At 51.7% G+C, this 27,974-nt stretch overlaps 10 protein-coding genes and 2 non-coding genes across 12 annotated transcripts; 4 read left to right on the forward strand and 8 right to left on the reverse strand.

The window, feature by feature from the left end:
• Positions 1–1,496: 1,496 nt before the first annotated feature.
• Positions 1,497–2,181, reverse strand: ASPBRDRAFT_536536 (uncharacterized protein). The gene has a single exon (XM_067627105.1). The coding sequence runs from the start codon at positions 2,076–2,078 to the stop codon at positions 1,557–1,559; it is 522 nt and encodes a 173-aa protein (XP_067479596.1). The 5' UTR covers positions 2,079–2,181; the 3' UTR covers positions 1,497–1,556.
• A 1,762-nt stretch (positions 2,182–3,943) lies between these two features.
• pldA (putative phospholipase PldA) lies at positions 3,944–6,772 on the reverse strand (the record flags this gene model as incomplete). The annotated part of the gene is made up of 7 exons (XM_067622645.1): positions 3,944–4,528; positions 4,582–5,042; positions 5,090–5,350; positions 5,399–6,020; positions 6,070–6,222; positions 6,278–6,669; positions 6,724–6,772. The coding sequence occupies 7 exons, from the start codon at positions 6,770–6,772 to the stop codon at positions 3,944–3,946; spliced, it is 2,523 nt and encodes an 840-aa protein (XP_067479597.1).
• Positions 6,773–7,018: 246 nt separating this feature from the next.
• ASPBRDRAFT_42038 (DUF890 domain protein) lies at positions 7,019–9,363 on the forward strand. Its single transcript, XM_067624721.1, has 11 exons — positions 7,019–7,395; positions 7,498–7,586; positions 7,650–7,697; positions 7,753–7,828; positions 7,883–7,893; positions 7,955–8,053; positions 8,105–8,178; positions 8,227–8,359; positions 8,406–8,496; positions 8,545–8,808; positions 8,869–9,363. Exons 2-11 carry the CDS (start codon positions 7,507–7,509, stop codon positions 9,277–9,279), a joined length of 1,287 nt encoding a protein of 428 aa, XP_067479598.1. The 5' UTR covers positions 7,019–7,395; positions 7,498–7,506; the 3' UTR covers positions 9,280–9,363.
• An 18-nt stretch (positions 9,364–9,381) lies between these two features.
• ASPBRDRAFT_536551 (tetratricopeptide repeat protein) lies at positions 9,382–12,801 on the reverse strand. Its single transcript, XM_067627106.1, has one exon. The coding sequence runs from the start codon at positions 12,402–12,404 to the stop codon at positions 9,513–9,515; it is 2,892 nt and encodes a 963-aa protein (XP_067479599.1). The 5' UTR covers positions 12,405–12,801; the 3' UTR covers positions 9,382–9,512.
• Positions 12,802–13,229: 428 nt separating this feature from the next.
• ASPBRDRAFT_124725 (putative APSES transcription factor (MbpA)) lies at positions 13,230–15,994 on the reverse strand (the record flags this gene model as incomplete). Its single annotated transcript, XM_067617723.1, has 3 exons — positions 13,230–13,915; positions 13,965–15,660; positions 15,731–15,994. 3 exons carry the CDS (start codon positions 15,992–15,994, stop codon positions 13,230–13,232), a joined length of 2,646 nt encoding a protein of 881 aa, XP_067479600.1.
• Positions 15,995–16,730: 736 nt separating this feature from the next.
• Positions 16,731–17,747, forward strand: ASPBRDRAFT_54211 (uncharacterized protein; the record flags this gene model as incomplete). The annotated part of the gene is made up of 1 exon (XM_067627194.1): positions 16,731–17,747. The coding sequence occupies one exon, from the start codon at positions 16,731–16,733 to the stop codon at positions 17,745–17,747; it is 1,017 nt and encodes a 338-aa protein (XP_067479601.1).
• Positions 17,748–17,874: 127 nt separating this feature from the next.
• ASPBRDRAFT_124694 (uncharacterized protein) lies at positions 17,875–18,711 on the reverse strand (the record flags this gene model as incomplete). Its single annotated transcript, XM_067617719.1, has 1 exon — positions 17,875–18,711. One exon carries the CDS (start codon positions 18,709–18,711, stop codon positions 17,875–17,877), a length of 837 nt encoding a protein of 278 aa, XP_067479602.1.
• A 1,036-nt stretch (positions 18,712–19,747) lies between these two features.
• Positions 19,748–21,989, reverse strand: rscE (putative RSC complex subunit (RSC8); the record flags this gene model as incomplete). The annotated part of the gene is made up of 3 exons (XM_067627195.1): positions 19,748–21,205; positions 21,261–21,823; positions 21,893–21,989. The coding sequence occupies 3 exons, from the start codon at positions 21,987–21,989 to the stop codon at positions 19,748–19,750; spliced, it is 2,118 nt and encodes a 705-aa protein (XP_067479603.1).
• A 418-nt stretch (positions 21,990–22,407) lies between these two features.
• On the reverse strand, positions 22,408–23,557 carry ASPBRDRAFT_42045 (glutathione S-transferase family protein). Its single transcript, XM_067624723.1, has one exon. The coding sequence runs from the start codon at positions 23,241–23,243 to the stop codon at positions 22,578–22,580; it is 666 nt and encodes a 221-aa protein (XP_067479604.1). The 5' UTR covers positions 23,244–23,557; the 3' UTR covers positions 22,408–22,577.
• Positions 23,558–24,485: 928 nt separating this feature from the next.
• On the forward strand, positions 24,486–24,558 carry ASPBRDRAFT_t131. The gene has a single exon. It is a non-coding gene; the product is annotated as a tRNA-Cys (tRNA).
• A 468-nt stretch (positions 24,559–25,026) lies between these two features.
• Positions 25,027–25,098, forward strand: ASPBRDRAFT_t132. Its single transcript has one exon. It is a non-coding gene; the product is annotated as a tRNA-Cys (tRNA).
• Positions 25,099–25,426: 328 nt separating this feature from the next.
• On the reverse strand, positions 25,427–27,607 carry ASPBRDRAFT_123508 (uncharacterized protein; the record flags this gene model as incomplete). The annotated part of the gene is made up of 1 exon (XM_067617610.1): positions 25,427–27,607. One exon carries the CDS (start codon positions 27,605–27,607, stop codon positions 25,427–25,429), a length of 2,181 nt encoding a protein of 726 aa, XP_067479605.1.
• Between the last annotated feature and the right edge of the window lie 367 nt (positions 27,608–27,974).

Consider the following 27,974-nt stretch of genomic DNA (forward strand, 5'->3'; position numbering starts at 1 on the left):
ATCGGGAATGGGGGCCCAGATCCAAGAGATCCATTCCCGGGTCGACCTCCCTGGGGAAATCCTAATTTTAGGGGCGAAAGCTTAAAAGATTTCGAGCGCAAAGCAGAAAAAGAAAGCAACCCACAAAAGGGAAGATAGAAAGGGAAAAAGTAATTAAGGAATAAGCGGCTGTCGCCTACAGTTCCGCACCCACTTGGTTGGGTCCACTGGCGGCGATATATCACTTCGATCAACTCCTTCTAGACTAGGTTCCTGGATTAGCTTGTGCTGCGCTTCCCAGACCCAGATTTGCGGTTGACTAGGATAGGAGATGGGCTGTGATCGTGAGGATGATGTAGGTTGGTCGTGTGCTTTCTTTTGCCTTTTTGGGGTCCGGCACTCACCCATGGATCTCTGTCTCTTTCACTCTCAGTAACTTAGGGAGAGTGCTATGATTCCTTGACTACTTAATACCTTTTTCTGACAGCTTATTTCCCGATTCTCCTCATCTGCATCCTCGTTCACTTCCTTCCAACCTTCCCCATATTTCTGTTTTTGTCCGTCACATTCTCGTTTGACATCGCTTGATCCTCTCCTTTCCTCACACCCTCTTCCCTGTCGCTTGTTATCCATCACTCAACTCTCTGTCGCTTGCTCCACCCAATTAATGACCCGTCGACAGCCTCGGGTACTTGCAGCTCGATTCCCTGCCGACGGAAAGAGCCATTCCATGCAGCAGACCTGCTTCTAGTCTGGACCTCGTACAGCTGCTGGGACCTTCTCTGAACAACGGTCAATCCGAAGCAATGCACCCATCGCATCACTAAAAAGGAGATGTCTCATACGTTGGTCCATTTTGAAACCTCGTCCTCTATATAAAGCTATGGCGACGCATCCCAAACATCCTTTGTCTTTCATCCATCACCAACAACTACATCCTTCTCCTCTTTCCGTCCATTCTTCTCTTCCTTGACTCTTATATATCTCCATCCTCGCCGTTCCTCATTTCAGGTCTTCTACTCAGCCCTTCAGCCTACAGACTCAAGGATAACCAGGTCGTCCACCTTTCGTTGCAATCGAGAAAGCTCTAGGGCTCTCCATCCCTTCGCCTTCGGTCCTTGGATATCGAGAGATACCTCGTACCACTACAACTTTGCCCAATTCACGCATATCACCACATCCACCACATTCGTGGCAGAAATCAGTATGTGAGATCCTTGTTATAGCTCCCAGGTCTTGGAGGCAGCGCAGAATGGAAAGGTTGCTAACATACTGCAAATAGCGACGAAATGGCCAATCAATGCTCTGGTCACGTTTTCGTCATCGTGCAGGCGACAAACGGGAATATCCTTACCTGGCGATGCTCTGACTGCAACTCCGGTCCGTTTGTCGCTATCTGGCGCTGCAAGATCTGTAACCACTGTCGCTGCAATTCCTGCCACACCGCCAAAGGCTAAGAGGGAATCACGTCACGCATACTGAATCGCCTCTTGATCGGTAAGTGCGCAAGTGGCCTGACTGCAATTGTTTGTGGGAGGCTGTGTACCAGTTGTGGAACTATAAGCTAACCTCTGTTCCTAGTTTGATTCGTACATTTCCTGGAACTTCGAAAAAGCCCTTTTGCAGCACTCCTCGCGCCATACCTGCCGAAAGCCTATCAGCCTTTTTTGTGGGATTTGACTTTTAATTATCTTTTGCTTTCCATTTCGCTTTGCTTTTCTATTCAGCTCCGTTTCTCCTGCAGCTCGTCGAAAATTTTTCCTCCATCTCTGCAGCATCTGCGCATTGTCCCCTCGGTTTGCTGGCGCCCCAGATCGGAGAAGGGTCGACGGAAGTGCGCCTCTGCTTTGTGGTCTGGTCCAATCGGATATCTTCCTATTCCGGCCAGATCTCAATCGATCAACACCAAAGCCGCGGCTACCTGATTGTGATTTGATACTCCTCGATGTCTTGCGACCAAAGGAGGTGCACCTCGACTCGTAACCGCAAACGCGGTGCAAGCAGTGTTCCTTTTTTTTTTTTTTTTTTCTCTCTCCATTCTCCACCACTAATATCGTTCTCTCCACTCGTTTTTTGACCCCCTTTCGTGCTTCTGCCATTGTTTACTTATGTTCTTTTCCCGACGAAAAGTCCTAAAAGTCCTTCTGATGCAGAGCCACGGCCGGAATTTCATATGTCCACGATCTACTTTCGCCGCAAAAAAGCAGCATCGCTCTGGTGTTCAGGTTCCGAAACAAACGGTCTGTTGGTGATTCAATTCCTATGCCGGCGCCTCCTTTCAGAGAGCCTTGCATTCCTTGTCTTATTACACTCGGCCCTTTTTTTCTGTTTGTTTCTGAAATCTTCTGTGCGATAGAGATGAACTTTTATAGATCCTTATCAGGAATACAATGCGGCGACGCAATTTAATGGCATGACTTTTTACCACAATCCGTAGACTGTAGACACATTCCGTTCCCTTGGTAAATTCCACATACCATGCTAAAAAGCGACATGACATACGAGAACCCCTTCAGACACCTACTACCTAATACCCATACATAACATACTTTACACGATAAACAAACTATCTACGGTAGTAGACAGTAACTACGGAGCACTTAACCCAAAAATAAATTAACCCCCAAAGCGTAACTAAATAGATAGACAGATAGACACCCCGTCAATAATTTCCCCACTAATAATGATACTAATAATGATGACAATTCCTTAATGACAAGTAAGTGGGCCCCCTCCCCGGGAAGCCGCCGACCCGCAAAACTAGTTAGAGAAGGGGGGGGGGGGGAAGAAAGAGAACCAAATAGGAAATTTGCATTTCACCAAACCCTACCCAGTCAGTTATAGTTAAGTTACCGCATCGGGCTTGATGCATGAGGTATCGAAAGTCAATTCGAAAAAAGTAATAACAATAAAATAATTACCTGGGCATGTAGTTAGTTAGTTAGTTAGTTACTGACTTCAGTGAATTGGAGCTAACTAATTGGCTACTACCTAAGTTGCACTTACTTGTATGAGTTATATTTTAATCTTCCTACCGACATACTCTGCCTGGTTCTAGATATGTAGGATAGGAGGGAATGGGATACTGTCTATCTGTCTGTTATGCATGCATGTATGAAATAAGTATGCTTACTTACTCCGTACCAGGGAAAGTTGGGTTGAAACCAAGCCAAACCAACCCAAGTAAGCACCTACCTACTTACCTACTCACTACTGTAAGTACTAAACTGCTTTAGTGGCCTAAGTATGCGAGATATCAAATCCCGATTACCAAAGTGGGAAATAGGACATTGGGTTTCCATCCGGATAAAACATCCCTTGCAATTAGAGTTCCCAGGAATTTTCTCTCTACTGTGGGATGTAACTACTAGGTAGGAATAAATGGGTCAGTGAGTGGATGATTGTATAGTACTTACTTCATTATTGTTGTCTTAAATGGGTATGTGTATGTGTGTCTCTCTTTTCTCTCTTTTTCCTCGGAACACTCTCTCCCCCTCTCTTCCTTTTCCCCCCTTGCGTGGAAGGTTTATGTACTCCGCATCGCTGGTAAACTTTCTTACCTACTTGCTTACTATTCTGGAATCCCGAGAGGTTGGGTTGGGTTGGGACTATGGATCATTAGGATTTAGATAGATTTAGGATTTATGGGATGGATCATGGATCGGATTGGGCTTGGGGTGGGATAAAGACGGGATGGCAAGGAGTGATGGGTGATCCGTGGTGGGCACGGACCCTTTCGGGGTGGAGTCTAGTACTCTAGGTAGTCTTCTAGATGGTTCGTTTTTCTCCTTTTGATTCTTCCTTCATGCTAAGTGTGTGGCGTCAATGGCGGGTATGATATGGTATGTACTATTAGGTACTAGGTATGTAAAGCAAGTAGCTACAACCTGTCGATTAACAATCGGTAATGAGGCAAGAAGCTCAAGTGTAGATGCTCTGTGGGTGAGAATTGTGATACGTTAGCTCATGTTTCACACATAAATCGGTAGGTAGGTAGTATCACCTCTGTGATTTGATTCACCGCCAATCCAGGCTCGGCCATGTTGGCATCTTTTAGGAAGTCCAGTGGCATCCAGACCAGATGGCCCTTGATTTTATCCAGCTTCTCTCGGATCTCATTGACCGGCTGGAAAGGATCAAACAAGTGACCTTGTTTATTGCCGCGAGGACAGAACCGGTCGTAGTCGTCGAACGTGAGGATATTATCGTCAGGGTCGGCGCGGAATAGCATGCGGTACATGTCGGTGTTGACGGTGGCACGGCCAGTCCACATCTCCCAGAGCTCGTCGCTCATGGGGTCGGTGACGAAGTCGTCTTCGGGTCCCTCGAGGATGTGGTTCATGCACATGTAGGGAGGTTTCGCGTTCGGGTCTTCAGAAGCGTCATAGCTCTGAGCAGGGAGGAGGCCAAGGTGCTCCCGCCAGAGCTGACGACGGAGGGTGGCAGCGACACGGGCGGCCTTGTACGGTTTGCCATCCATGGTGCTGCCGATGAGGTCTTCGTCTTCAACAACAATAGCAATCTCGCTATCATGGTAACCCAGTTGGGACTACTATTGGTCAGTATGGTGTATATAAAGGTTTTAGGGAGCAGGGGATATACTCTGTCGTTAATGTTGGCACTTCCACAAATGACAACGCGGTCATCGACAATGCACACCTTTCCATGCACGTAGAGTTCTTCCTGTACAAAGTTCTCCTTCTCGGCCTCCGGATCGCCTTCCCACGGCTCATCGGACATTTTGCCGCCGTTGAGCATGGTGGTGTGGGCGACGGTGTCGCTACCCTTGAGGCCCTCCAGCTCCTTGTGACGCTCATGCTGCTCCTCGTACTTGCGCAGCCGTGCGAGACGAACCTCCTTCTCCTGTTGTGCATTGTCATACCCCACTTCATGCTTGTCGCCCTCTTTGCCGATAGCCGGGTGGACACTGTCACTCATGATAGACTCGGCAATGCCACGTTGAACATCGTTGTAAGTCACGCCCGCCTCTGACTCCAATTTGACAAGAGCAGGGGTCTTGTTGATACGATCGTATGCGCGCAAGTTAAACAGGAAAACGTGTTCTAGCTACGTCAGCTAGCGTCCGGAACAGACACAAAGTTCAACTCACCTCTGGGGTTCACGCCCTGGGCGGCAATCTGGCCGAAGATCGAGTGTTCACCGCGCAAGATCGACTTGTACTGGTAATCCATGATGGCACGGGTGCCTGTCGCTTCATTTTGCCGGAGGTCTCCCGCAAATCCAGGGATGGCTGGGATCACGATAATCACTCGGAACTTTCTGCCCTCCTTGCCAGCTCTCACAACAGCCTCGACGATGGATTGGCCAATGGTGTTGAGGATGGGTGCCTGTTTGTCTCCGGTGGCAGTGACTTGGTGGGGTTAGCAGTTGGTGCAGTGCTCGGAGTGAACAAACTTACTGAAGAATTGATTCTCAATGTAGACATAGTGTTGAGCCTGGCTGATAATCTCCTTGTAAGCGTTTTGGATGCTATGTTCAGTCAAGATTCCACTGCTCCAGTCGGCGCTACTACGCACGATCTGCGCCCGTGCAAAGCCTTGTTGACCGAGTGGCTTCGTATCTAGAGGGGTGAGAGGGTGCTGCAGGTACTCGCCGCAAGGGAACTTCGGGCGCTGAACCGCGACCAGATCTTCGTCGTCCCCAGTACGACCCTCGAGCATCAGCCAGTCTACACTGTCGTCCCGCTTGTACTTGTCCCGCTTGATGAAGTTCCACCGCAGGACGAAGTGCTCCGCGATGTCATACACACAGTCACCCATCACGCCCATGGCAACGTCGTGCCAGGGCATCCGACCATACTCTGCCTTGCTAACTTCGTTGGCCTGCCAGTCGCCCACGCTCTGGAAATCCATGATCCGGTTGTTGTTGAATTCTTGTCCGGGGAAGACCTCATTCCGCAAGTTCGAAGGGTGAACGTCGGCCAGGGGATGCTGGTGAGCGTCCCATCTTCCGAAACACAGATCAATACCTCCGATGAAAGCCAGTGCATAGTCGATGACAATGAACTTCTCATGATGCGCCTGAAGAAGGTTAGAACGTGCTGTCGGAAGTGTCCGAATCCCAACTTACCCAGTACAAGGTCATGTCAGCTGCATTCTCGAAGATGTTGTGATCCGGATGCCGCAGGACTTTGATGTTTCCGTGACCAGGGCTTCCTTCGGGACAAAGATTGCGAAGCGCGTGCTTGGTATGGGCGGAATTGCAAGTCAATGCTTGGTTGACCTAGTTCATAACCCTTTAGCCACTTATTGACGATGCGACTAACGCCTTGACTGACCTCTTTGTACACAATCACGTAGATTTTGACGCCCGCCTCGGCGCGACGCTTGAGAACTTGATCCAGCCGCCATTCCTGCGCCATGAACGGGGGTCTCCGGAGGAACAGTTCAGGAGACAGCCACCAATCGGCAATGTAGATGGTCTCTTTGGCCTCCTCTAGGGCCATTGAGACGGCCCACATGTAGTCCAGAGCATCAACGTACCACTTGACCCTGTTCCCCTCACGGATGGGCGCGAATGACTTGAAGCGGTGGGATTCGGAGATAGCGGTTCGTTTGGCATCGGTGGCCTTCTCGTGCGCTTCATCATGGCGATGGTTGGGGTTGACAATGTTGAAGAACTTGCCGACTTTGTGCTTGAGGTGGAAAGCCTTCTCCTCGATGTGGGTTTCTGTCGGGACGGAGGGCGGTTAGTGGGATTCACAGCAGCGGAGACAAGAATGACCTTTGAGCTGCTCCTCCAAGTTCTCGAGCTTATGCTTAAACTTGTCCATGATTGCAGCGTAATCCGATCGACTGCCCCAGGAGAGAATGAGGTACTGAGGAGAGAAGGAAGGGAGGCAGAATAATTGTTGGAGCAGCCGCCTTGTAGGGACGGAAAATGAGGGGGAGGAAGAAACACGGGCTCCACCACACGATGCCGATGGAGCTATCGGTTGCGATGCTGCCTGAACCGCTGGACGAGTTAAGTTTCAGATCGGAGGATCGGCGGAGGGGCAGATCCAGATTATAGAGAAGCCGCACTGCAATAAAATACAGTTTCCACTTTCCAGAAAAGCACTGGAGAGAGAAGACTAGATAAATGGCATCGACAGGACTTTAGATCAAGCAGTAGTTTGGCCGGTGAATCCAACCCGAGCATGACATCACTTGCCTGAGTGCCTGAAAGAAACTCCCCTCCCAGCCTTATCGCCTCAGGCACGGCAGTCGTCACTGGTCGCCAGTCATTTTATGTCATTCCATTCAGAACTTCCGTTGATCGTGTCTCTCGCACCACAGCAATTCCCTGTTTTCAGCCAACGCGGTCTCGGAGACTCCGTCTGGGCATTCTTCTCGAAAGCAAGCGATAGGTCGCCTAGCAATAGCGTGCTTCTACCGTATCGGGGGAGGATTTCCGGTACGCTCCACCCGCAGCCATTGGTTGTGTCCAGCACCACACAGTCCACTGTGCACAACGTCCCTGACCAGTGGCACGAAGCACTAACATTTTCGCATTCAGTAGCACACGATGAGGGCCTCACGCAATATCTACAAGGATGAGGTCGACTTTACGGCCCTTGCCTTGCAGTCTCCCAAGTTCGCAAAGTAGTCAGTTCAACCGGGTGCAACCTGTGTGTTCACTTTCGTCTCAGGTCACTAAACCTTCTCTAGCTTGAAATCTAATGGGCAGCTGGACTTTAGCGACCCGGACGCTGTTCGGTGGGTCAGAGACTAACCTGAACGGTAGCTAACATTGCCACTGACACGTACTCAGGCAATTGACCAAGAGTCTGCTGCAACGCGACTTTGAGCTGGAAGTCGAAATTCCGGAGAATCGACTGTGTCCACCGGTACGTCTGCCAGCTGCCGATTTCCGTTCCTGCAGCTAACAAGGACACGTGCAGGTCCCAAATAGGTAAATGAATGGCCTGTCTATAGACTAGTTGCATTGCGCAATGCATCTGACCCCAGTATAGGCTCAATTACATCTTGTGGCTGCAAGATCTGCTCGACACCACTAGCGATGAATACCGTGATAACTATGACCCAGACCGAGAAGTTATTGGACTTGACATGTAATTCACCACTCCACTTCGGAGATCTCGGTCGCTAACCCACTAGTTTAGTGGGACAGGATGCTGCAGCATCTATCCCCTGCTAGGATGTTCCATGCGACCTCATTGGCGCTTCGTCGCTACAGGTATGTTCACATACTATACTGTATGCGCCTTATCTCACACGTACGCAGACATCGACAATGACAATATCCGAACATCGCGGGAGACAGTTTCTGCGAACAAACTTGATTCTCGCATTGAGATCATCCAGACAGACCCGAAAGATGAGCTGATTCCATTAGACACGAAGCTCAATGTCGACAGGTAGATACAAAATCCACTTTCACTTTATACTACTAACCCTCCACAGACTTGACTTCACCATGTGCAATCCCCCATTCTACGCCTCCCGCGACGAACTAATAGCTTCCGCTGAAGCCAAAGAGCGACCTCCCTTCACAGTAAGACCGACCCGTCAACCCCATTCAACACCCACTAATATGAAATAGGCCTGCACCGGCGCAGAAGTAGAAATGGTCACCACAGGCGGCGAAATCGCCTTCGTCACGCGCATGATCGAGGAAAGCCTGCGCCTCCGCGAACGAGTGACTTGGTACACCACCATGCTAGGCAAGCTAAGCAGCGTATCCGTTCTCATCGAGGCGCTCCTCGAACACAAGAACAACAACTACGCCGTGACCGAATTCATCCAAGGAAACAAGACCCGGAGATGGGCCATCGCCTGGTCATGGACTGATCTCCGTCCGATAGCCGTACGATATATCCCTCCTCCCATTCCATCAAGCGCGCGCATAAACTAACAACGCATTTAGTCCATAGCACGAGGCACCACCGCCATCCCCAAACACCTCCTTCCCTTCCCCTCAGAATACATCTTCACCACACAGTCCGACTCTATCGACGAAGTAAGCACTAAGATAGACTCGGAGCTCTCCGCGTTGCACATCCAATGGCTGTGGCGCAAGAACCTCGCCACGGGAGTCGGGTTTGCCATGCAGAACGTCTGGTCTCGTCAGGCGCGTCGCAAGATGCAAAACCCGGATGCGATGGCTGAGATGGGGGAGATCGATGAGACGAAAGCGGCGCTGGGGTTCAAGGTGCAGGTTAAGAAGGATGCCATTGAGGAGAAGGGTGTGAAGATTATAGTGAGATGGTTGAAGGGGAGGGATACGGTCTTGTTTGAGAGCTTTTGTGGGATGTTGAAGAGGAAGGTTGGTGAGTAGTCAGTCGTCGTCTACACTTGTAGTAACAATGACTACTTTAGATGCGTAATTTACGTCCAACGCTTCTCACTAATAGAGGTTAACGTATCAAACAAACAAATGAACTTTCATAAATGATCTATGTATATGCTGCTGCTGCTGCTGCTGCTGCTTCTTCACAATCACAAAATCAAAAGGGAGTATAATACTTTTTTCTTTCGAACCAGCACACCATCCCTCACATAACTATTTCCTTAGTTACTCCCCACCTCACTCTGCAACTCCTTCAACCTCTCCCACCCCTCACTATCCTCCCAAAACTCCTTGCCCTTACCCAAAATGCCCCTAACCGCACTCCTAGCCTTGAACCTCCAATCCTTGGCGACCATTTCCTCCTCTGTACCCTCCTTATCCATGGGTCCAAATCGCGCATACCCATCGCGAACCAACCTCTCCGTGGCCTTGACAATCTCCATCCACCTCTTCTCATCAGCCATCTGGAACGCGCCCTGGGAGGCCGAAGAAACCGTAGCCCGCCACGCCTTCTCATGCGCCTCGAAGGCCATGCTCGGCCGTTCGCGGAACACCTCGACCCTGGCGACGAGGAGCCACAGCGGCGCGGAGTGCGTGATCAGCGGAACGATGTTGGTGTCGATGAGCGAGAGGATCTGGCCGGCGATGGTGCCGCTGCGGACAACCTTTGAGTTTGAATCGTCGCCGTCGATGGAGATGAGGAGATCGGAGTAGTTGTATGCGGTGACGAGGTGGTCCACGAGCATTCCTGTGATGGGGAGGTCGATGCACTTTTCGCCGTTCTTGGAGCCGTGGAGTTCGATGACGCGACGTTGGGCGGTGATGACTTCGCGGAAGGGGGTGAATGGTGGGGGGATGGAGGCTGCCACTGTGAGGACGTTGTCCCAGATGCGGACGTCGCTGTGCTTGAGTTGGGCGGCGCGTTGGAGGGCTGCTAGGGCTTCACGTTTGCGTTTGTAGGGGTCTTCTGGGGCGGGTTGGTTGGGGGTTTCGTCGTCTTCTTCGTCGTCGGGGGTTGTGGTGGTGACAGGGATGGGGAAGGGTTCGGTTGATTCTGCGGGTTTGGGGGAGCGCAGGATCGCGGCTGCCAGGTTGCTCCAGGCTTCGGCGTCGTTGTCTTCGAGCTGGACGGTGCGGGTGAAGGAGTCGATAGCGTCGTCCCATTTCTGGAGCTCCAGTTGTACGCAGCCGAGGGCGAACCAGGCGCCGTGGTTGAGACGGTTGATGTGTAGACTCTTGAGGTAGGCGTCTTCGGCCTTGTCGAGAGCTGGGGGCTTCAGGCTGAGGTAGTGGCGGGCCAGGGAGCGTTGGGCGCGAGCGTATCTGTTGTTGGAGACTTCCCAGGCGCGCTCGTACATGACTGGGTCGGTGTTGATGTCACCCAGAATGCAGAAAAGGCGGGGAGCTTCGGCTGGGAGAGGGGATAGTTCGGGTCCATCGAACTTCTCGTTTTCGTCGTCGGGGTCCGTGCCGGTGGGTTGGTAGAGCTGTCTGCGGACGAGGAACTTGGCCTTGTCCTCTCGTTCGGTGGCGGCGTAGCAGAGAGCAGCCTCGGCCCACATTTGTAGACGCTCGTAGATGTCCAGAGCAGTGCGCAGACCTCCAAGGTTGACCCAGCGAGTGGCAAGCTCTGCCTCCAGGTTCCAGCGGGTGGAGAAGCTCAGAATCCAGATGTACTCGAGACGCTCGGCGGCGGAGGCGGATTCCGATTTCTCGGGTCGAGGAAGGAAGGTGGTGGGCTCTTCGGAGGATGTGCCTGCTTGCTCATCGGAGGTGGCAGTGTCGGCGATGACCTGGTCGACGAGAGCTTGCATCTGCAGGACAGCTCTCTCGACAGTTCTGGCCTTGTAGCCCTCGACTCGGCTTCGTACCAACAGGGCCTGGGTGTAGATCTGCCAGTTCGAGCTGCCACCCTCAAGCACACGGGTCGCGTACGGCTGCGTTTCCTCTCGGGTGAGACCGTTCTCCGGTGCGGTGTTTGTGATAGCGGACGCGAAAGCGAGGAGGATAGCAGAGTCGACGGGGTCAAGCTTGGGCTGGTCGCCAGGGTCAAGAGACGCCAAGGCAGGGGAGAGGTTCGACTCCTCCTGGACGGTCACTTGTTTGTCTTCGGATTTCTGGGCATCCGACTTGGTAAAGGAAATAGACTCGAGAAGGGTGTCATCATTAAGATCCAGCTTCTTCGGGACAGAGGGCTTATCGCTCTCCGATTCCGCGGCGGCATCGGCGCTCTTAGCCAGGATGACCAGCTGACTGATATCACGGTCCTGGAACTTGGTCCTCTTCCCAAGCTTACCGGTTAAAGCAAACTCGAACTTCCGCTCCGCGGCAGCCTGTTCGAGATCCTTTCTGGCCTTCGCATCAAAGCTGTGGTGAGTGTGGATGGTAGCCCTTTCGAGAAGGAACCGTCCCTTCTCCTGTGCAGTACACTTGTCGCTCAGAACAAGCTTTTCAAGCTCCTCCAGATCGGCGTAGATGGAATCCTGCAACGTGCCAGTGACTTCCGACAGCATCTTCTGGTGAAGGAAGTTGACACGGACCCTTGACGTCCGAGCCACCAACGGGCCGTTGGCCTGAAGGACATCAGCATCCACCAGCAGAGCCTTTGCCACAGCGAACAATTCCACATTAGGAGTCAACCTGTAGGCGGCCTCACCGTCCACCGAAAGGTCACGGATGACATGATCACGAACGGCACGGAGGGCCGCAGCGTCCGGCCGCAGAGAAGCAGGAATGATAACATCTGCGGGGCTGAACTCCAACGGAGGACCAGTGACGTTCGATTGCAGGAAGCCGAACAGAGCGGCCAGACCGATGTAGAGCAATTGAGAGCGCTGTTGTTCAGAGGTCAAGCCATCCACTGGTGTTTGAGCGGTAGCCTTTGCCTTTTCGGTCAAGAAAGTAGTGTAAGAGATCTCCTTGCTAGATACACGGCCGAGAGCCTCTGAATCTGCTGCATCATGTCCGAAGACTGCCTTCGCGGAGGGCAGCTGCAGAAGGGGCACTATATCCGCATCTGCCAGGCGGATGGGGTCATATTGTTCCCGGAGCGCGGATGACTCGTCGAACAGGGTGTTCAGAGACGCGGGATAAGTAACAGTAGCGTCGCCCATAATGATCGCCACGGGGTATCGTTAAATGCGTTAGGTGAAGAGCGAGAATATCTGTGTGCTGCTGTAAACCAATGCGATCTGCCGGCCAGGCTTCTATGCGATGAATTAATAAGACGGCACGAGACCCTTAAGTCGGGGATTTCTGAGTGAATTGACGGGAGCGACTGTCTCAGTATAACATATCTTGTGTGTTCCTATATGAAGATACTGCCCCGCGAGCCTGATACCAGAGGAGAAACGGTCAAAGGAGCAACTGGAGAAGGAAAAAGAAGGACTGGACGCGAGACCGCGAGAACCCCGCCATCCCGCTTCGTGCCTTTTTTGCACTTTTTTCTGCCGGTTTATCGATAAGCCATCGCCAGGCGGTGACGCCTTACGCTGGGACGTGGCAGTATGCTATCCGTTGTGAGTAGCACCCATCTCACCGCCATTGCTGCTATGGCCACGCACTTGTACGCTCAGTAACGGACTATATGATCAATGCTCATAATCTAGGCAGGTCAAACCAGGAGATGATGATTGTATTCAATTGTACAGCTATTCGCCTGGTCGGGTATATCGCCATCCGACTAGCCGTTCAAATCCATTATATGTGCCCTGGGGTATCTGCAAATACAGACGTCAACACGTTAAACATCCAAGCAAACATGCTCAAACACCGCAGCCCTGCCGTATAAACAATGCTCCTCGATTTACAAGAGCCAACCGGTAGCAACAATAAACAAGAATCGCTGTATCGCTCCCAAAAGCCTCGACGAATCTGGGGATTCGAACCAGACATATGTACCATAACATTCCCATGTGTCATACCACGCCCAACAGAATTCACCAGTCCTGGCCACGATCTTTCATCAGGATCTCGATAGCCTCATCTTCTGGGACGGGGTTTTCGTTCAATTCTTTAACACATTGTGTCAGCCCCTCAGCAGCTTCGTCCACCTGTTCGGCCGTCCATCCCGTACAGGCCATGACCATGCGCCGGTAGTTCTGCCCCAATACCACGTTCTTGGACTTGAGGCGCTCGACCTCATTCAATATTTCCTCGTTAAATTTTTCGTAAGATTCCACCCGTTGTTGTAGGGTCTCGGGTGTAGGGAGCGAGCGAAGGAAGGCCATCTGCTGCTCGGAAAACCCAGAAGCAGGGTCGAATGTTTCGGGAAAGATGGCCTCAAACTCGGCAATGTCGAGCCCGTGTTCTTTGTCGGCGTCTCCAATGGCACACTTCTTCGACAAATCTAATGAATCTCCCTGGATCCCCTTTAGAACCACCAGCAACTCGTCGGAAGACTTTTCCAAATTTTTGAACCGTCTGCTAAGCTCTATACGATCGGACGATTTGGACTTGAGCTCATCAAGCTGTTTTTGCTCGATCTGTCGTGCTTTGGCTGACTCTCGAATCTTCGAGTGCCAATGGTCGAACTTTTCTTGCTTCTTAGCCAGGGTGGAAGCCAAGTCTCTGTCAATACCACTCAATGCCTCTTGGACGATCGATGTGATTTGCGACAAGGTCGCTATTCAAGTCAGTTTAGATGAAGCGAATTTCAACCCAAGAGCACTCACAATCCAAAATTTCTTTCTTCGTCTTCTCCAGCTGGTCCATGAAGGAGTCACCCCCCTGCCCAGCTTGCTGCGACTGAGCGTTGCCGTCAACCATATCTACACCAACACCGTAGTCCGCGGGCCGAAGTCCAGTGTGGTTCGGTATATGCGGATCAGCCCCGACTTCTAATAGTTGGGGGACAAGAACAGAACGTGCGCGCCCAGCCAGGTTTAGAGCGGTATCCCCCTGATCATCTCGGAGATTCACAATTTCAGAGATGAAACGGCCGAGCGTTATTACCTCACCAGCCTGTGATAAACCTTTTCCGTTTTCCGTGGCACCATTGGGCGTTTGCCGGCTCAATGACGTGCCACCATGGCGGACTATGAATTCCAGCAAGGCTTCCAGGTAGTGTTTAGCAGAAACGTGACCTCCGCCACCCGTAGCAGCCATAACAGCGATGTGATGAAGGATCGTTCTCCCACTGTAATCGACCATGTCAATAGTTGGAGCCAGCACTTGCAGCAAACGCGGGAAACTCCGATAATCGAGGTTGTTCCTCGTTCCTACGGACTTTTGCAGTGCCGTTTCACCTGCCCCGTTCAAACGGAAGATGCTGACTCCTTTCTCGACAAGCGCATAGACAAGGGGCATCCGAGCGAGCATTGCCGCCCAGTGCAGCGCATTGTTTCGGTATTCATCCAACGGAATTTCCAAGTCCTCCCCCGTCAACTGCATCAAAGCTGGATGAGTGGAGAAATCACGAGTCTTTTTGTCGAGGAATAACGTCATGATAAGCTTCATTTTCTGGAATCTCTCTGGAGTGGTGGCGGGCGGCAAAGGCTCAAAGCCGCGCTTGCTACCATCGACTATCGATGTTGAGACATCCATATCTTGGTAAAAGGAGTCATTCGGTTCAGTTGGTGTTGGCTCGGCCATGGAAGCCGTCGAGTGCTCGTAGGGAAGTCCAAACGACGGCGCCTGGTGGGAGGCAGACCGGACGCGCTTCCGCGGGGGTTCGTTTGGCTCCTCATGGTCGAAGCTAGTACCGTCGTGCATGGCATAGCGGCCATTGCTCTGGAAATTGTTCCCGAAACCGCTATCAGATGTGACACTGTACATGCTTTGTTGACTGTTCATAGGTATGTGGGTCTCCTGGCTGCTCATCTGGTGCGAGGGCTTTCGTATAACACTTGATCGCCTTTGGTCGATTCCGCGAGCTGCAGGTGAGTCGAAGCGAGCCTTGCTCATAGCATTTACTGCAGTTGCAGCCGTGCGAGAAATGTTCTGGAAGAACGTGCCCTGTTGAGGCTGGGTCATGCCGCGATTATCCATCCCGCTGTACAGCCGTTTCCGTTGCGCAGCCATTGCTTGCTCCTTCGTCGGGGTGTCGAGTGAGTCTTGCGCCGTACCGTTTGTACCGCCCTGGTCATATTCCAGGAGGGGTCGCAGCAATCCTTCGACGTGGTATTCACGGCAAAGCTCCACGCCCCTTTGATAGTTGACCCAGGTCCCTTGGTATTTACCATACCCTCCTTGGACTTTCTCGTGCTCGCCAGCTGCAATCTCTTTCTCCAATGTCTTTGTCCTCCTTGCCTTGACCACACCGGCAACTTTAAGAATCTGCGTAGCATTGAGCCACGAGTCGGAGCGACGCTTCATCACGGCAACACCGTTCACTTCCATTTCATAAACAGAAACGTTGGAGTATACAGCCTGTGACACAGCAAAAAGCGAGTTAATAACGTCCTGTGGGAACCGGGGATGCGCAAATGAGAAGACCGACCCTGTAGATCTGAGGCTTGAACTCTTCGTGGTACATTATCGTCCCATACCCATTCATGTCCTCAAAACCTGCGAAACTTGACCGAGGGCCGTGCGGAAGGCCATTCGAGTAGCCAAAGGACATTGTCGACTGTTGCGACCCCTTCGGAGGAGGCGTAGCTCGAGGGGTGGACGACACCGACTGGGAGGCGTTGAAGGAGCCCATTTGCGATTGCGAAAATACCATGCCATTGGCCGAGCTCATGCTGCTCTGCGAGTAGGACATGGGTAAGCCTGGGCGAGCTGGGTGATTGTTATTGGAAGCCATTGAAGGAACGGTAAATCAGCAGTGTTAGGGTGCCCGACCCAGACACCGACTCAAGGCTGGATGCTCTCTGTCGAAGGAAAAAGTAAAAAAATGTTAATAAATACGAATTGCAGGTACCATAAGCCAATAGCAGGGCCAGTTCAACAAGTGAATAGCATCATGACAGAATGAGAGAATCACGAAAGCATGTGGGGAACTGCACCTATCCTGGGATCTACTGCTCCAGTCTGACTGACCGGCGGCCAGGCAATTCGGAACGTCGCGCGAAAAGAGAGAGGCGCGTGGCTAGCGCACCGACCGCGAAGGGATGAGACAAGTCAATGAGCCCGATTCTTGCGAGACAGTCAGGCCCTGAGCGGCCCGGAGTAATTTACAAGTAGTTCGACAGCCACTCTATATGCAGCTCTTTCAGGTGATCCTGTACAACATAGCCCTGCATGAACAAAATGGGGAGAAAGCAGCGAAATGAATGAATTGATTGAAGTCGCGGGGGGCGTTCGTTATTCGCTCCGGTCGCGTTCGCGGCTAACCCGATTTCGCGTATCGCTGCCTCAATACATCTATTGCCTGTTTGGGTGATCCGTGCTCACCGCCTGCTGCTTCTGTCGGATATGCCTCGCGGTGCTGCGGAATCAACTCCGAGCTTGGGGGAGGAAGTCGAATGGGAAGATCAAGTAATAGCATCCCAGGCATCATGTCTGCCATTCAGATCCCTCCCGAAACATGGCGGCATCTTCTACGCTCTTTACTCCGAGAATGTTCCTACCTCCCTGATCCCGTCGCCAGAGTCACATTGCATGCCCAGATCCTCCAACGATTCCGACGGTATACCCAGAAGAAAGAGACGGATCAACATCGACTTCTATTACTCCGAAAGTCAGCAACACACCAATTGTCTTTGCTGAGACGAGCCAATGAGGGATATAGTAAGCCGCTGGAAAAGGTTCTGCAACAAGCTTATGGTCGCAGAGGGAGGCGGAGGCAGGAACTCATACAAGCATTGATCACGCCAGCGGACGCAGTGGACGCTTTGAATGCCGCGGATACGCAGACAGTGGCGCAGGGCGTACCAGAGATGTTCGAGGATGGATGGCGGCCTCCCTCGGTCATGGTTGATCTCTTGAAAGCTCAGAACCGTAACTCGATGATCACTACGTTGAATGCCGGCTACTACACCAAACAAGTCGAGCCAGTCATTCCCGCGGAGAATATTTGGGGGAAGCCGCTCGCCCCGTCTCGTCGCAGGAACATCCGGAGGAAATGGTACAATCAGACGCTACATAACCTGTTTCCGCCGCTGCCTGACTCGGAGCTCGAGGTGTTGGAGGGTCTTATGTCCGGGACTATTCCGTGGGCACCACCCAAACGACGAAAGGCAGTTGGGGCTTCTTCTGTCCCTGAGTCGCTTTTAGATGCCGGTTTTTTGACGGAGGGACCGCAGAAAGGGGATACTTTCGAAAACTACGTTGACGGACGACCCCATAACATCACACGACGATTCATGCAGAGGCTTTGGAAACGCATATCCTGTCTAGTTCCTCGCGTGAGCTGCGATACCAGAAGCGGAAAGCCTGCATTCACCTGGGACGTACTTTATTCGAGGCCTAAGCTTGCTCTGAAGCTGGACGAAAGTACAGCATCCGAGTTATTCGCGGGCATCGATGCCAATGGCAGAATAATCAAAGAACAGCCAAAAGAAGCATCAGGGTGAACACCACTTTCGCTCAACAATAACCAGTCAGACTGAGTATATGACAAAGGACACAAAACACAACTCTTGGGCATGATCTCAGGCGAGAGGTGCGCAGACCAGCCGAACAGTAACAATCATGTAACAATCATGAAAAATGCACCAACCCATACTTATCAACCCAGGGTCTCTTATTGGGACCACACCAAAACCTCCCGTTGGCCGCATGATCGAGCTCGAAGCCATTCGGCCAGATCTTCTCCATCTCAAGTCGAAATGCGTCTTTCGGCTTGCCATTCTTGAGCCTCAACTTCTCGAAATACACATACGCCGCATAGAAGACCGCCCCTTGGCTCCCGGCGTTAGGGCCCTTCTTCTTGAGGAATTCCCCGAACGAACTAGCGTTCAGCTTCTTCGTACCCTGCGGGTACGCCGCCTTCGAAGCTTCTCGCATGAAGCCTGCCTGCGTCACTCCAGGCTTGCGCAGATGCGCCCTGATCTTCCTCCTCACCACATCACACGTATCGAAGATCGGCACATTGCCATCCTCCTCCCCATCCAAGTGAATATCCGAGAGATCAACCGCAGCCGCACTCGGTTGCTGGTTCTTCTTCGTCCTCTTCGGGGCGTTACCCGCCGTAGTTGCCGCAGGCTGTGTCACAGCCAACGGCACGACGGTACCTCCGCTCCGGCCTTGAAAAAACTTCAACGCATTCTTATACGTCGCCGACCGGGCGCCCTTGACGCCCTGCTGATTCAAGAACTCAGAATATGACCGCGGAGACACGTCAATCGCGCGCTGGAACTCGTTGGCGCTCATCTGTCCTGAAGCGATGAAATCGCGTATCTCCTGTCGAATCTCGTCGCAGCTTTTCTGCGTATCACCAGTTGGCGGTGGTGCTTCTGTCACTGGCTGATTCTCTTTATCGGCGCCAGTAGCGATCACAGGCTCCATTTCGGTGGAGGTCCTCTTCCGGGCAGGCATTTTGATAAAGTTGTTCGATATCTTGTAAATAGGTCAATTGATGGAAGTGATTATCATATAATTAATCCTTCAAAGAATCGACAGAAAGACCAGAATAAGGACGAGTATGAAGTAGTCGAAGTAGTCGAAATAGTAAATAAAAGCACGCGCCGACGCGTCCAAGTTAAGCAAACGGACGGATCAGGCCCATGCATCCCAGTCCAATTGTTAGCACTACCACTGTACGGAGTAGGAATGTCATACCCGGGCCGCCGCATAGGTGGAGCGATATGCTCTTTCACCATTGGCTCGCAGTTGGTGATGATCAACAGTCGCTGTTTGAGGTATCACATCTTCCGTGTCAGGGAATAAATATATTCTAGGTACTCAGCTAAGCTAGTTACTATTGAATTGACACCTCTGCTCTCAGGCGGGGATGCTTGCTTGCGGCCATAAGAATCGATGCAACGGTAATCAATGATTGCACAACACGAAGAGCAGAAAGAAATGATCTTAGCATAACATTCAGCAATCTGAGACTACTAACCACCTTCAGGGCCTATCTAGAAACCAAAACGGAGAAATACTTATAGATGAGGGTAAGAAAAGGAAACATTTCAACAAATAGAACATCGATTTGCAAGGCACACGCATACAGTACTTATCTCTCTGAACTCCCAAAACAATTGCGCCTTTTCCTACCTAGCGGAGTGTAAATCGAATGTGAAAGGAAAAGAAAGAAGAAAGAAAACAATCAGACCAGATCATAGTGCAAACCAATCCATCATTCCATCACACATCACTTTACTACCATCTTGTTTGTCCGTCGCCTCTGTCAGATACATGCTGACAGTTCATTCATCCCATCTGCATAGCCTCTCCTGTCTGGCCCTATGATATTGTACAATACAATGGATATTATTGAAAAGAAAGCAACCCCGTTCGGCTCCTTCGTCCGGTCGTTAGAAATGAAAGGAAAGGGTTATTGAATTTCTCTCTCCAACTGTCCGAAAAAGCATGTCATCATTGGCGAAACATTCCCTTTTTCTTAGGTACATTACAGGTCCAACGTCTTGTAGTCAGCGCCTGTTTCTGCACTCAGCGGCTGCACGCCTCTAACGTCACCTCCTGCCGGTTGGAAGTTATAGCGGTTTCCGATCCCAGTCGTGGCAGCATCGGCGAGCATGTTGTTGGTCTCCTCACCGGGGCCCCGAAGGCTGACAGCCTGCAGAGTATCCTGGACCTCCTTGACACGCTTCTTGAAGGCCATGCGGTCGAGGAAGAGCTGCTGGCGAGCAAGCTCGAGCTCCCGGCGTTCAGCTTCGATGATCTCCTCCATCTCGTTGAACTGCTGCAGCTTGATCTCGAACTTCTGGAGGGTAACGTTGACAGCTGATGAGACCAGACGGGTCATTTCCCGTTCTTCGTGAGAAGCCAGGGCACCAGCACGAGCAGCGGAGGCGGCAAGAGCCACGGTGGGAAGGGAAGCCTTCTTGTCGGAACCAGCAACCCCGACGGCTTGCTCGGTTGCTTCCTCCCGAGCAGAGTCCACTTCCATGGAATCCTCAGCCTTGACTGTCGCGCTGCCCTCCTTCTCCTTGCCCTTGTCTTGAGCTCCAGAGCCCTTCTCAAGCTGCTTCCTCAATTCCTTGCGGATCTCCTCCACGGAGCGGCCGGCGGCAGCTGCCGCCACAGCAGGCTCGGCCATCTGTGCAAGGAAAGCGACCACGGACAGGACAGGGTTCTCGGCTTGGCTGATAGGCTCCCGCCCATTGCCCGCCCGAACCTCAGGCATATCGTCTAGGTACTTGTCTTCGATCTCCAGCTGCAGGAACTTCATCACGCACTCCTCCTTTGTCCTGGATCCAACGTGAGTGGCGATCTGTTCCCAGTTGTCGTCAAAGTTCTCCAATCCCTCCAGCAGCAGCACAAGTTCCGAATCGGACCACGGAGCATCCCGGTCGGGGGCAATCGAGTATGGGCTGTCTTCGAGCTTGACGAAGTCTGAAGCACTGTGGCTAGAAGGCATCCGTCCCTGCAGGAAACAGTTGGGGCACAGGTCGTACTTGTTGTCAGGTGCGGCTGGGTTGGCCGTTGCGGGTGTTGCCTTGGCGTAGTGGAATCTGAGGCGAGTACAATCGATGCCGCATGAGAAGCAGTTGAACTTCTTTCTCGGCTCCTTGGCAGCGCTCTCCATCGCCTTGGTCGAATCTCCCGTCGTACCGTTGGCCGTTGAGCCTTCGCCGTTGGTCTGCTTGTCTTTGTCCTCCGTGGCAGGTGTGATCTCCTTGCCCTTGTCATCATACACATTGCGACGGATCTCGAGGTTCAGATCGGCCTTGGCAGCCGGAGTGGCTGATGCTGCACGATCCGTAGCCGGCAGAGGCTTGCCAGGCTTGACGAAATGGTTGGGTCCGGGCTGGAATGGTTGGAGGCCTCTGGGAGTATCGGCGATCACTCGGAAATGACCGGTGAAAGGAGGGCCGATGTTGGACGGACGCGTTTGGGGATCCACCTGAGTCAAGACATCAGCAACTCAAGCCTCAGATCCGCACTGGGCAGATACTTACCTGGTAGTTGATGAGACCCCATTGTTCCAGGAAGGAGTGCACACGCATGATCGCACACACGTCTCCGGCAAGGTTGCGGCGGCACGCAGTGACTGTGAGGTACTCGATGGGGTTCAGGCGGTAGGTGTTGATCATGAAGTCACGGTAATCTTTGTAAACTGCAGGGGTCTTGCTACGGTTTCTGCCGTTGAAGAACTCTGCCAGAGCTTTCTTCTCGATCGGATGGATGAGGTGCATGTCGAACCAGGTGGAGTAGCTGGGGAGGATGATGGCGTGGGTTTGCGAAACGAGATGTGAGCGCGCGGAGGCCTCAATGGACGCCTTGGCCTGCGCCGGCTGTTCATCTGTAGCACCTTCAGCGCCGGACTGAGCGGTAACATCAGCGAGATCCTCGCCTCCATCGGTCTCCTTCTTCGTCTCCGTCTCAGTGCCGCCCATCTCTTCATCCTCGGGTTCGCCATCGGCATTCTGGGGCTTGGGTGAAGCGGGGGCATCTAGCGGGTTATCAGTATCCGGAACAGTCTCGGTCATTTTCTCAGGAGATCCCTGATGCGATTGCGATCCTGGGTGTCACGATTGCGAATGTTGGCAAGCTCCAATCCCCTTAGGGGCGGAAAGAGGGTAGAACGCACCGGAAGTGGTGATCACATCACCTGGGGCATCCTGTGCCACGTTAATAGCCTGAGCATCCTCAGTGGCGCCACCAGACAGAACCTGGTTGTCCTCCATCTTGTTGGCTCGACAGTCGACGACGGGAAGCTGAGGTCGCGAGTGGCAGAGAGCAAGGGATCTTGACTCTGCTCAGAAGAAAGGTAGTCAGGGCGCAGGCGCAGCCCTCTAATTGATCGAGAGGTAGGATTAAAATGTAGTCGGGTTATCCAAGGTATAATGGGGGTGGATGGCTCCACCAGACAGCGACGAGAGATTGATGGATGAGGGTGGCTTGGAGGCAGAGCGACTGTCGCGACACGGACCGACGCTCCAAAAACTCGCGCCAAGACTCTCAGGTGCGCTAGCCGAATTAGGTCTAGTCGCTATCGGGCTCTTCCCCATCGCGGATGGAGCTTTTTCGCTCTCCACATATCGATCTACTATTCTCTACCAGTTCCTAGTCTGTTTTGACGTCGCAATCTCTATTCTACGCTCTACTTGCAGAATGTCTTTGACATAAGCAATGTTACCGACTGCTCATGGAATTATTATACTACTACATACATGGTCCCATCTCCGGACCTTCTCGTGATCATGAAACCAGTTTGCAATGACTTCTACAGTCCCCGATAGACACCCCGAATGAGATGCTGCCCGTCCAACTCTTCAAGGTTTCTCATTCGCAATAGCCTCTTTCTGCAGCTTGGCGGTCTTGGTAATAGCCGGCCTTGCTTTGATTCTCTCTAGCCAGGAGTAGAGATTCGGGAACTCCTTCTCCAAATCAACATCACCATCTGTAGCGTACTCAAAAACATTGTACCACTGCACAAATGAGGCGTCTGCATAGCTATAGCGTCCGCCAACCAGGTATTCCCTGTCTTTAAGGACCTTGTCTAACACTCCTGACACCCGAAGAGCCTCGTTCTTGTACCTCTCCTGGGCGCTAGGAACCACTTCAGGGTGGTGTCTCCGGAACCAAACAGCCTGACCGAAGTACGGGCCTTGTCCACTCATCTGGAAGTGGAGCCACTGTTTGGCTTGGAAGTACTCGGGGGTTCCAGCCTGGAAGCTAATCTTGTTGTCTTTATCGTATGTCTCAATGAGATACTCGATGATGGCGCCTGACTCCCACAGGGTGATCCCTGTGTTGGGGTCCTCGATGGCGGGGACGCGGCCGTTGGGATTCACTGAGACATATGGTTCTTTTTTAACTTCTGTAATTGATATGTATGTTGTCTTGTAGGGAAGTTCGAGTTCTTCAAGAACCATGACCACTTTCCAGGGGTTAGGGCCCATGGTGTGGCCGTAGAGGGTGATGGGCTTGAGAGACATTTTGTATGGCTGTGGTCACTGATGTGGTAGATGTTGTACTGGTGGAGGTTGTTTTTGCTCGATGTAGATTTCTGAAGTATGAGAATTTCTTCAGAATAAGCACCTAGCTTCGATTTAATCTATCCCTTTATATATACTTGGTCTAGTCGATCGATAACCTAATTTCTGCAACCGTTCCCCTCCGTCATAGATGCTGATTAGAAACCATCTACTCCGCCCATCTGATCGCCAGCTTACGTCGGTGTTTCGGCGCCCCGTATGAACTGCTGACAAATTGCGTGATAATCAGAGATGCAGCACAATGTCTCATCCAGTGATTTTATACTGGCCCGAGAGCCGCAACATGTCTAAATATACCATTCTGTGACGTATGCTCGGTGTTGTTCGTGCCTTGATTTGTAAGACGCTCAGGCAGCTCCGTAGATCTATCAACCCCGTCGGGGTTACGGGTTTTCGAACGCCGGCGGATTGCTCCACATGAATCTGACAATGTGATGGGGTTCTCTGTCGGCGTTTGCAGTTGCAGTTCGTGGCTGCGTTGGTTTCGGGGATTGTATCTGCTTATATCTCTGATAGCATGGTCGCCCTAGTGTCTTGGCTTATAGCGGAATACTAACTATATAACGGGTGTAGGTATGCTATAAGCCTATAACATGCTTGGGAGTAAATGCTTATTCATAGTAGATATCAAGTACCAGTAGATACCATATCAGTTGTCATGAGGTCTCTTAACTTCTGGGGTTCCCGGTTTCAGTCCTATACGAGGTGGAATAAGCTGATGGTGCCCCGCTTTGGTAGGTGGGTTCCTGGATAGGTAGCCTTCGCTTTTCGCGTGATTGTGTCGATAGTACGTGGGGTATTTTGGGTGGCTCATATACACTTACTACTGTGAGTAGCTGTGTATCATTATTCTTTGTATGAGTCGTAGGCCTTTTGTACTATGTGCGTGCCCTGTGCGTGAGGAAAGGACCACAATGACCTGCCAAAAATATATAGTACCACTGCGGCATGCCGACACCCAAAAAGAGGACTACCAGATCTCGTAGTGTGATCCATAATAGTGGACTATCTAGATTTCCAGTACAAACAAAAGCAAATATAATGAGCGGATTCAACGTATACACCAGCCAAATGTGCCATGTAGACATGGTAGCTAAACAAATCTAGTGCGGTAGACTGGTTGTAGCGGAGAAATACTGCCCGCTTGTAGAGCACAAGTTTTGCCACTTTGCCAAGCAAGTCGGGTCAATAGCTCAGTGGTACGAGCGAGAGATTGCAGATCTTTAGGTCGCGTGTTCGATCCACGCTTGGCCCTTGCTTTTTGATTTCTGAACGTCACAGGTTAGGAGCGTACAGCCTGTAATATCTTTTTTTTGCTGCCCACATATCTACAGTAGCGTCTCAAGTTTTCTCGCGGCACATAGATACAAACTCATATACATCCACCTCAATTGATGGAACATGAGGGATTGAGAACCACAACCTACGTACATAGTATACGATTCCGTGCACCACCTCACCTATCAATTGCGGATGATCCTCTGCAAGTTATAGTAAGACCAATCCGTACCATGTGATATAGTCAAATAGCTGCTAAGAGAGATGATGAGTCCAGAAATTTGAAAGTAGAAGCGGGTTGGTTTTTCAAAGGAAACCAAACACAAGCGGGCCAGCAGGAGGGCACAACAGCCCCCATTGACGGAGGAGGATGGGAATTCTGTAGGCTATGAAGCCTGCTAAAGCAATATAGTACAAAAAGACGCTTTCTCTTTCAACAAGAAAGGGGCCGGTAGCTCAGGGGTAGAGCGTGGGACTGCAGATCTTAAGGTCACGCGTTCAAATCGCGTTCGGCCCTTTCCTTTTTGCTTTTGATTTTCTCTTTATACTCTTTGTAGAGGGAACAGAAAATCTTATTTTTGCAAGGACATATTGTGTGGTCTGGCTGCATTGCTATTGTTGCAGCAGGATCGAGAAACCATCATTACCCAGCCGTCCAGTCAATACGGTAGATGCCAGATGAACGAGGATCATGATCAAACTCCTATTCAAATCAAACTCTATAGCCGGAATGGCGAGGTATCTAGATAGAAACATGCAAGCAGGTATCCCGAAAGACATTATATACAAAAGTGGACATGAAAAAAGCAGTCAAAATATTCATACACCGAGTCCATCAAGCTCGATCAGTCCGACACCGGATCGGCTGGGCTCATTGGATGAGAGTACAATGGCACCTCTTCTTCATCACTCTCCTCATCCTCGGTCGAAGCAGCTCGTTGGTGTGGATCAGGTAAATTGTCGTCAGCACTAGACGCTGTCTCAATATCCAACTCAGACTTGATCGCCCCACGAAGGCGACGACTGCGACGAATTGGAGGACTATCCGCTTCCGTGGCCTTGGAAGGGACTAGCATAACCCCCGATCTCAGGCCTCTTCGTGGCGTATAGCTTGAATCTGGACGACCTTCAAGCTCCTGAATCAGGCGAGACGCATGCTCGGATATTGGACTCTCGTCCCGTGTCGACGAATCTTCTCTCTCTGGAGACTCCTCGATTCCAGTTTTGGACGGTGTTGGCTCATCCACGGAGTCCTCCCCGTTCTTTACACCATTGCTGTCCCCTTCAACGTGGCTGTCAGGGAGGCCGGTACTTGGCTGATCAGGAGCTGGAACCAGCCGACCTGCCGGCTTTGTATCCGTATCCTGGTCGAATCGTCGCCTCTTCCGTCGGCTTTCTGAAAGCTCATCGTATAGATCCACAAGATCATGACCGTATTCCTCCCATTCGCTACGATAAAACGTCCTGTCGCGCCAATCGACCAAGTCTTCCATTGCCTTGCGCTGACCAGCCGGCCTCTGTCGGATAGAATCTTGCGCTTCGTACTCCTGAATTTGGGCTTCGAGGGGCTGTGGAGGTGGCTCACCAATGAGCTTCCATAGGTTCATTTCTTCGAGACGGCTCCTCTGTCCATCAATCTGTTCAGCATGGTCGTCCTCTGGGTCAACTGGTTGTTCTTCAACTGGAGATAACATAGGCGAAGAGAGCACGGATGATGCCGTGGAGGATGATTCGAACTCATCGTCACTGTAATTTGCGTCCTCAACGTCTGTCATAGTTTCTGGCGCACGACTTCCCGATCGCCCTCTCGATGCACTTCGTTCACCAGGCTTCGAGCCAAGAGGTAGCTTCCCAGACAAGATGTCCTCAACCTCGTCGTGCTCCATGTGCACTGCTTTCCACCCCTTTCGATGGCGAGAATCTTCGACCTTTAGACTGCATCGCCGCGCCAGGCCGACCCAGTAGTCGGAACGGTCCCGTTGCATGTTGAGCACGTCCAGCGCAGTCTTAACATCGCGAGACCTCACGACGTTCGCCTTTTGATTGCCAGTTTGTCGCATGTTTCGCAACCTTGACATTGCAAAGAAAAGAGACGATTGAACAAGGCGACGGGTCAAGCTGACCGTCAAGGCGTAAAAATCCGCAAAAGCGTCCGCAGTCATGGACGGTGTCTCATCTGCAAAAGCTACATTGGCCCAGTTGTCTTCCAGTCGTGCACCGCCGAAATTCATGAAGAAGCGTTCCGACAGCCGGATCCACTTTCTCATATTGAAGAGCTCGGCCGTTAGATGCGCACTGGAGCTAGCACTTGGATCGGGGCCCTGGGACTTGGTTTCTTGCGCAAGCTCTTCTGCTGTTTCCCGATCAATGATCCACAGGTCTTGATGCTTCAGCTTCCCAGCGACATCTTCCGCCATTTGCTCTTCCATCGAAACCAACTCAGCATACTGATCGAGCTCATCGCAACATTCCTTGCTTATTTCAGCTGCTGCGGGAACTTCACCTAGGATGATCGTCCTCGTATGACGATGCTTCAGGTGCTGTCTCTGCAGGCCTGTATGGAGCAGGTTCAAATGATCCTGAACTTCGAGCTCAGATTTCGAGCCAAGCTGACGGGCAATTTCTTGGATCCCATCCTTGCCCTTCCTATCCAAAATATGGTATAGAACCTCCTTTTCCTTTGGAGTCCACGTCACGATGCCATTCTGCGTAGTATTGTGGTTTTCACCACCGTCGATCGTAGGGACGGGAGCATGATCTTCGATTATGTCCGCAAGCACGCTGGAGTATGCCTCCACAGATTCCCTAGAGAGCGATGATTGTAAATCTTCTAGCGCCTGGGCCCGCGTGCCTGATCTGCGCTCCGTTTTCGACGTTTGCACGGGTGGATATGTTGTCGACGAAGTGGGACCAGCTGACGGAGGAACCGGTAACGGGGCGCTTGTTTGCGAATGCTTGATCTCGAGCTTGTAATCCGATGTGTCGTCGTCGTCTTCCTCTGGTTCATATGGATTTGGGCTGCTCATGATCGGAGAATAGAAAGGCCAAGAGGCAACCGCACCACGGGCATGGGATTGGGGAGGATGATGAGATCATTCCCCTTCTCTCTCTCGCGCGCCCGTACAATCAGGAGAGCATTGCGGCACCGGCGACAGGTACAGGGTCGGGGCGTCTGCAGTTCACTGATCAACTTTCGCAGTTGAGATTGGAAACTTTTTTGATAAGATGGGATGTTTGCACTGTTTGTTTTCCGCCGCCTGCACCTGCCGCTCGGATGACGGAGGAAGCTCCCCCGATACTATGGGCTCTGAATCTATGCGAACTCCTATCGCAATACTGAAAATATCCTGGTCAAGTCTTCAAGGCCCCGAGAGGCTTGCAGATAGCCTGTTA

Source organism: Aspergillus brasiliensis (assembly GCF_001889945.1).
Source record: "Aspergillus brasiliensis CBS 101740 unplaced genomic scaffold ASPBRscaffold_5, whole genome shotgun sequence".
Classification (NCBI taxonomy): domain Eukaryota; kingdom Fungi; phylum Ascomycota; class Eurotiomycetes; order Eurotiales; family Aspergillaceae; genus Aspergillus; species Aspergillus brasiliensis.